Source organism: Pieris brassicae, chromosome 7, assembly GCF_905147105.1.
Source record: "Pieris brassicae chromosome 7, ilPieBrab1.1, whole genome shotgun sequence".
Taxonomy (NCBI): Eukaryota; Metazoa; Arthropoda; class Insecta; order Lepidoptera; family Pieridae; genus Pieris; species Pieris brassicae.
In genome coordinates, this window is record NC_059671.1 from 7,302,725 (window position 1) to 7,311,738 (window position 9,014).

The 9,014-nt window shown below is 31.8% G+C and overlaps 1 protein-coding gene across 2 annotated transcripts; it reads left to right on the forward strand.

The window, feature by feature from the left end:
• Window positions 1-523: 523 nt before the first annotated feature.
• On the forward strand, window positions 524-3,759 carry LOC123711991 (trypsin 5G1-like). Of its 2 annotated transcripts, none has more exons than XM_045664889.1 (5): window positions 524-612; window positions 1,813-1,957; window positions 2,496-2,745; window positions 2,822-2,995; window positions 3,474-3,759. In XM_045664889.1, the coding sequence occupies exons 1-5, from the start codon at window positions 549-551 to the stop codon at window positions 3,618-3,620; spliced, it is 780 nt and encodes a 259-aa protein (XP_045520845.1). In that variant the 5' UTR covers window positions 524-548; the 3' UTR covers window positions 3,621-3,759. The 2 variants fall into 2 exon arrangements, with proteins under 2 accessions (XP_045520845.1, XP_045520846.1); XM_045664890.1 differs by having other exon boundaries at window positions 1,816-1,957.
• Window positions 3,760-9,014: the final 5,255 nt, after the last annotated feature.

Here is a 9,014-nt window from a genome sequence, read left to right on the forward strand (position 1 = left end):
AATACGGCTGATGCCTCTCTCATATTTCAATTATGTGACTTGAATGTTCTTTTTAATAAATATTAGTAGTTAGTAGTTAAATAATAATATTAGTAGTTGTTAGTCTCTGTTAACATAAGTATTTTGTATCTGTTGGAATAGCAGATACTGTTTGTGTTAATATAATACCATAAAAATGTAATAAAATGCTTTTAGTGAAACTAAAATTTACAATGGATTATTTGTTTATAAATGAGTTAAAGGAATCAGAAACTGAATTTGGTTAATAGTGGTTATAATTTGATTTTAGAGTAGATATATTGGGTAAGTGCTATCTTCATGTCCACGTGTTTGGTACACCCATTATCTGCCAACGATATCTTAAATTCCTTAAAATTTTATATATATTCACGTACAAAGGTTTGTTACGAGGTCCTTAAATATTTTAAATAGTACAAATGTGACGCGAAGTCATTCCGATGCAGATGCCATTCTTTATTGAAATTTTCAATATAAATAAGTTTAATACCAAACACTAACAAGTGAGTTTCTGAAAGTACTACATAACCATGTTTTGTAAAATATTTTACATTTTTTTAATCTCCTACAATATATTTTCTGTGCATACGAAGCGTAAGTAATCTTATCTTCATATATGCTTATACCGTGACGTTTTTTCTACAAACGTAGAATAAGGCGAAATATAAAAAAAAAACTATAAAGATTTATCTTGTTACGCCAGAAAAATATAACTTCTAACGCGTGTACATAAGTACACATACATGTTTTTTATTTAATTTGGTTTTAATTGTGTATTAGCGATTGATATTAAATTGTCTATACAAACCATTCTTTTCAAATCACAAAGGACTGTGGTTGGACGTTCCTATTCATATTTCAATTGTTAATGTATTATTTTTTTATTTATGTAATTAATAGCTATATATATATGTATATCATGGTAAAATAGATGAGCCTATTTAGGTGTAATCATCGCTGTGTTTTAGATAAGTTTTATTTACTTTTTCACAAATAACGCTTACATATTATTTGGTATAAGTAGATACCTTAAATTTAACTCATATCTTATTAAATCTAAATATAATTTATTCATGTAGGTAATTATGAATGTTAATGAACAGTGTTGGCCTAGTGGTTTCAGCGTGCGATTCCCTAATCAATGGACTTTCCGTCTATGTGCGTTTTTAAACTCTCAAACGGTGAAAGAATACATCGTGAGGAAACCAGCTTGCCTTGGACCCAATAAGTCGACGGCATGTCTCAGGCACAGGAGGCTAAAAACCTACTTGCGTATTTGAAATGAACATGAAACAGATACCGAATACAGACCCAGACCTAAAAATGATTGTAGCGCCCCTGACGTATTTTATTTATTTTTACTTATGAACGTTAGAAAAAATTACATTATCCTTCTAAATTTACTGCCAGTTACAATACTAGGACGTAAAATGGACAGAAAGAGCTGTCAATAGAGTTTATGGAGTACCCGGTGACTCTTTCGAATCGTGTAAATTTTTGTAAGACTGACAGCGTTACAATAACAGTTAATTATTGTAATTATATAAAAAATACTTATACCCACTGCAATATCCACCAACACCATTATAGGATGCGCATATTTTCTATCAACTTAACATATAGGTACTCGTATTTATTGGATTTAAAAATTATAATGAATCTGAATAATGACTCATAAATCTTCTCTATTATAGCTACGAGGTATCACATCAGTATGATATGATACCTAGTACCAAGAATCAATCATAAAAGTAAACTTTTTAAAAGTGCAAGCTAACTTTACTAAATCTTTAGCAGGTGAAAAGTTTGAGCGTATTTTGTATGGTGAGATATCGCGTATTGAAGATTTTCCATACTTTGCTGGGCTTGTAAATTGTGGCGCTGCAATCATATCAGATCGACACTTAATCACTGCTGCCCATTGCTTTGAAGATGAGAGGTATTTCATATTTTTTAAGTAATACCCGCTGATACCGAATATTCAGCTTGCTTAGGTACAATTACGTAAAATTCCTCAGGGCCCATCGCCATTGCCATTTAACAAACAAACAAAAATATTCTACATAGACAGAAATATGGAAACATAAATGCGATGCGCTCAGCTATTGCTCAATTATCACCTATTCTATTCGGATCGTTCTAGAATCGGTTAGATACAATAAAAATTAAACAAGGCAGAAAAAACAAAAATACTTAACGTCACAGCATAAGTCATATAGTAACTTTGAATAACACATAGATCTTTTAATCTATCTTTACTAATAGACAACGCGACCAAATGTAATCCCGCAAATACTGCACATGTTGGTTTTTGTAAATTTTCAACTTATATCAATTATTCTTCGGTTTAAACTTGAAATAAATTCGTGGTTTCGTTGGCAATATGTGCTATGCACACAGACGACGCGATAGAAAAAAAACTACTTAACCTCGTTATACAGTAAGGTGTGTATATTAAAACCTTTATTTAATTTCAGCGTCCGTGTATATATAAGACACGCTTATGTCGGTGGTGAAACAACGAAGAATAGCCAAGTAGTGAAGTATAAAAATGTAATCATACATCCAGCTTATTTATTGTACGATAACGTGCCGTATAATGACGTCGCTATAATTGTGCTGGCAGCACCGTTGATGTTTTCTAAGAAGGTGCAACCTCTTAAACTGCCTGAGCGAATGGGCAATCGTAAGACGTCTATGGTGTTTGTTGGGAGGGGAATTGATGAGGTAAAGTAATTAAATTTTTTATACTACTCTAAAATTATCCAATTACAATGATGCATTTGAAATTAATTCATTTTAGACAGGTGAAATTTCGAAGGAACTTAAAAGTATGAACGTCAAAGGGTTGACTGTAAAGGAGTGTATAACCCTGATACCGCCATATTACCGAAAGTACTACCATCAGTATCTGGACATATTGGCTAAAATGAATATCTGTGCAAAGAGGCCTGGCAACAGACCCGGATTGTGTAATGTAAATAACTTTATAGATTTTATCTCCATACTATTTTTAATGTTATACTCATCACAGAGCTACTCTGATAAACCAATATACATCTTCAAGTATTAAAACGAATCGGCACACTATAGAGTCGTATTAAACGATTGAAGACGTCTAAAGTATGACGTCATCAAACGACGAAAGCCAATTTTAATGAAGCTCTTTCGATATCGCTAACATAAACAGAATGAAAATTGTAATATAGAACTATGGAACGACTTTAAGTACACAAACATAGATTAAAAAACTCAGTTTCAAAAAACCATAGACAATAGAAACTTTTACAGTATACCACGAATAATAAGGACTCGGTTCTCGAAATTTGTTTTGTCATATAACCTATTCTTACGGTTAGTTAAGAGTCTTAGTCTTATTTCTTAAAATTATACTTGTAAGCTTTAGCCGCTTGTGATTTAACCAAATAGTTTGTTATGTATCAAGTAATCCACAGGGTGATTCAGGCAGTCCGTTAGTAGAGGATGGCGTTCTGGTTGGGTTGGCGTCATTTGGTGGTGCAGAGTGTGCGACCAGTCGACTGGGCTTCTATTCCAATGTTGCATATCATGTGGAATGGATTAAAAATGTCACTGGATTGTAAGAGGCGTTCAAGTTTTCCAAACAAAAAAAATCTGTATGACTTTTATATTTTTATAAGTATTTCCGTGATGTATGTATTGCGGATAAGGAATGTAAACATATATTAATAATACTAAATGTTATTATTGTAAATGTAAACGTAATAGCTTAGTAAAATGTAAAACCTATTTTGATTATTTAAATAAATTTAAGGTGTATAACTGTTTAATTCATAAAAATTAAAATATTACTGCCGTATAATTTTAGATACTAATTGTAAAAATGATTTATAAAGTGAAAAAAAATTACTCGTAACGTTTTCATAGTTTCATTCTTTAAGTGGGCTTTATATAAATTATTAAAATGGTGAAAATTATGTACAATTATAGTATGTAAAAAAGGACATTTATGTAGGTTTATTGAACATTAATCCAGTACAATTTACAATCTAAGGCAGACGCGTTTTACACAAGAATTCATTCTAAATCTTAAACCCCAAAGAAATAAAATCATACCTCTAATGGTGTCTTACATTTAGATACGATTTAAAAACAATCATCTTTTTATCTACCCCTACAACGCCACGGTGGGTCGGTAGTAATATATTAGATTTAAAGTTTGAAATCAGCTTTTGCTGAAAGCACACTCAATTGCTGAATTCACAAGTCTAATTAGAATTTTCAAGTATAAATAGTCTTTGTAAACAAATATGATTATTAATTTATGATTTTTTTAAGTAAATGATCTCCCGCTCTCTGTTATAATTTGTACTAAACCCGAACCCGTACTTAACCTTATTTCATTCTGTAAATGGAAATGAATGCCGGATAAAGTTTGATGAAGCTTCCGGGAGTCGCACAACTACAATGGACAACTTTTATTTTTGTTTAAATTCACAAGAAATTTCTTAATGTTTTCTAGGCAGAGATTTTCATTGACCTTGACCGTTAAATATTGCATTTATTATCTTAGAAAAGGTTTAAACAAAATATTGACACTATAAATCGGAATTTTTTTAAGTACGTTTGCGATTTTTTTTTTTGATATTCAATCATATATGTACATGTAATAGTATTTTCTCTTCTATTAATCGTTGTAAATGGTAGTGTTCGCTTAAACGTACAACTCTTATCCCTGAGGTCGTAGGTTTGATTCCCGAGGTACAAACATCTCGCTTATACGGTGAAGCAAGGCTTCGTAATGAAACCTGCCATATCGAAATATAAATGTCGCAGTAAAGTAGATAAATCAGAGAGTTAATTAAATATCTAGACAGTCAATTAAAAATCAATATTCAATCTAGTCGCTATAGGTCCGTCAGACAAGTGAGTAAACAAAACGTTTAACGAGTTTTCTAAACGTTCCTAGGCAACAAGACTAACCTAACCTAACCGAACCATTTATAATAAAACAAAACACATAATTTCAAAGATCTCAGTTCTTCACGATCACAACAAAATAACAATAACATTTACAATGTTAATCAACACGCTGGCTTTCGGTCAGACACATAGTTAAACGTTTTCGACGCTGCTTTATTTAAATCAAAATGCTAGACAAATTTGTCTTAACAAAAAACATGTTTATTTACACGATATACTTCGTTTATATGCTATATCTTGTGTATAAAGAGTATCGCATCGCGAACATTAGTATTCAGTGAGCTCTTGCCCGCTCTTTTCAATTACCGCTTAGGTAGTAAATTCGTGACATAACGAAACTGTGATCTAAAATGGATACATAAAAACGGGTTATCATATAACAATAGATTATGTTATATAAATCAGGATTTTATAATGAATTGATGACGCCGTAAGAGTTCTTACGCAGTCCAATATTTTATTATAGTCCTTCAGGGCTAAGGTACATACAGAAAATCAAGAGTTGGGTATGGGATATATTTCCAGTGTGTTAAAAACGTATTGAATTTTCTATTTATCGTGTGGCAAAATATATATTTCATTATTATTATAATCAAAATGTATTTATTCATGACAGCTACGTATTCTAACGAACGTCAAAATTAAAATAAATAGATAATAAAATAGTCTTTATGTATTAAATACTAGTAGCATCTTAACGATAAATTCCCAAAGCGTTTCCCTTAAATATTTGTGTCGCTTTATCACAAATGCTTTATCGACCATTTTCTTCTCAAGGTATACGACGAACAATTTAAATTTTTCATACTAAATCATAGATCGTAGAATAATGATTTAAAGCTAATGTGTTCTTGACCAGGCTTCGTATGTAATAATTTACGAGCCCTCAAGCTCTGCCGTCGCTTGCAGAGCTTTGAATATTAACTTGCATTTAGTGAGAATTTGTGGAACGTTCGTTCATGTCAGCTTTTGGCTAGTCATAACCATCTCATTAAAAGTATTGACGGAAATCTGGATAACATTAACTGTGTAATAATACCTTTAAATGTATTATTATGTGTAAAAAACAGAGCCTCTATAAGTAAGTGTTGAGTGTCGCGACATGACATAAGGCTGCCATTCGGGTTTCTACACATTTCCCATCGCTGCCCAATTGTTAATTGAGCAATTAGTTGAGAAAAATATATATTAAAGCACGACCTCAGTATTAACATAAACGTAACACGTTTATTGTAATCCTGTAGCCAAATGCATAAAAAATCTAATTCTTATTAAAAGTAATCAAATTGTATTTGTTATTTCTATTAAAACGGTATAAGCGAAAGCATTTAAGTACGCTGAAATATTTGAAAATATTCTTAACTTTCTTTATGAATTCATTTTAGGGGATGTTTTTCTTTTTATTGAGCAAATAGCGCTTAGCTTTGAATGCTTTATTACTGTGTTTTACTTTGATATTATTGTATGACGGCGTCGGGATGTGACGACCCCATCGGCCACTGGTGAAATAACCGGTGACAAAGGTTATTTATTTCGGGCTTCAGACAAATGGGCACGACCGGGGCAGTACCACTGTCTCACAGGAAACCGGCCTGAAGGGATACAATAGGTCCATCTTATTGTACTCGCGTTTCGTGAGGTGAGTGAGACTCCCTGAGCCCAGTAAATAAAAATCATAAAAGATAATCATATCATTTGAAAATACGAATCTCTTAGTGTGAGATGTTAACCCCTCAGTCAAAGGAAAATTTACTAACTGACTTACAAACCTAGGTATAGCAGTTAGAACCTAGCATGGTTTTACGAATGGAAATGGCAAAAGGTTGGCGTTTACAAATAGCTCCGATCGTCTTCGCTTCTTTTCATTGATTTTGACTGTGGTTCAATTTTGATTTAAATATTTATAACTTATTTCCTGTCTTATATATAGGATTAATTAAATCGTAGTGTTGGCTTTCGCAGAATCAAGATAATTGAAAGAGAATATATAGAGATAATAAAAGAATGAGTCCAAAACACGTACGCAAGCACATGTAAAGGATGTATGCTTTGTAAAGTAATAGACTAAATTGAATTGTCACCGTGACCACGCACGCTGAAAATCACGCGAAAAATAGAGAATTATGTAAATAATTATAAGTTTTTAATAATAATACGTAGCTTTAATCCGTTCCAAAAGTGGTTTTCTTAAGACTAAATTGATTCAAAAGTTTAAAAAATAGCAGTATAATAGGAAAGTTAATATTTTAATTTTTTCTGAAAGTAATAATTATTATTTTGATTTATTTGGTTTAAAATTCGACAACAACGATATTAATAAATGAGAAGCTTTTAAATAAATTAACATAAAATCGTAATTTTTTTCTTACACAAAAATAAATCAAAGTATTCAATAGCGAGACCGTAAGTCCCATAGCAATCACATTTGCGGGAGCCACAGGTCTCGGCGGCCATCACGAGACGGCAGCTAAATCGTTGGATTACGAGTAAATCGGAAGCATTACGTAATGACTGCATAATGAAACGTGGGACCTAATGGATTACCTTACGCATGTCTGGTTTCAAAACAGATAAAAAAAACATTATAAAGAAAGAAAAAAGATCTTTTAAACATTTAAAATTGTGCATTTGTGTTGGATCAAAGCACATATCACATATATTATAGACCAATCCAAGCGCCTTGACTGGCCTAAAATGGTTTTTGTTTTTTAATTATTTATACGAAGATATTTGTTCAAACATGATGTTAAATATATTGAATATACACCATCTTTATTAGCTATGAAAATAACGTTTATTTTCATTACCAAATAGGCCTTTTTACATAAGAATCTTAATAATATACGAATGACTTGGCCACCGGATAGCCGTCCTAATTCCATTACGTCATTATAAATTGATTAAACACGCTAATATATATTTTGATTTTAAAAACAGTTCCCAATGTTTGATGACATCTACCTAGTAAAGATTAAGATGAATTCTCACGAGTGGCATGGTGTTTAAACCAACTGTAAGACACTATCACCATAATTACGAATTTTTAAGATAGTATAATATAGTTTCACTGGTTACTAAAATTACATGATAAATTCTCTACATAAAGAATTTTTAACTTACCTCGAGGCGGGTTTGCAGTCTGTGAGAGGAATCCTGAAGCTATTCGTGCGGTCTCATACCAAGCATATTTCTGAAAGTATTTTACTTGTCTTTTACTCGGTTGTCTTCTGAAAAGCTGTAGTCATTATTCTAATACTATCAAAGTGGTCACACGTTCAAATCACGGGTGTGGCAATAAAAAGGCTGGCAAATGAACCATTGCGGATTCTCTAACAAATATATCATCGGTATAATATGAATTTAAGGTAGAACCTACCTTTTGACAAAATAATAATTCTGGCAGTGCCTATTTCACAATTGACATGTATTTCTGGAGTACTTTACAAATTATGATGTAAGGTCACAAATATTATAGGGTAATAGTAATGCGAGTGGCATTACTATTCAAAGCGTGGATATTATCATGAGTCTCATAAGATTGTCTTTGGTTAACATAGCTTTTACACATTGAATGAAAACATTTTTAACCGGATTAAAGCTGTTTGTATTATTATAAACTTATAATTATTTTACATAATTTTAAATTTAAATTTTTCCGACGTTTCGCCTCCTTTGCATGTGCGTGATCACAGTGACTGAAGACAAAAGGTGTTGAATGTCAAAAGTATCACTGCAGTAAAGAAAGAAATTGGACATCATTTTTTTATTCAACTCTTATATAGCAGCATAGCATCCTTTCACCACCAACCTCTATTTTTCGACACCACTGTAATAATTTTTATACGGCAAAACATTAGTATCTCGTAAAATTTGATTAGCGGTTTTGGTGATACCATAAAAGGTATGAAAGTAAAGAAATTTATGTACTTTGGTATGTCCGAATTTCATGCATTATTTTAATTTTAACAAGTGAAAGTAATGTTTTAGGTTTTCATACTAGAACTAGCTGCTCCCACGAACTTCGTTTCGACTTA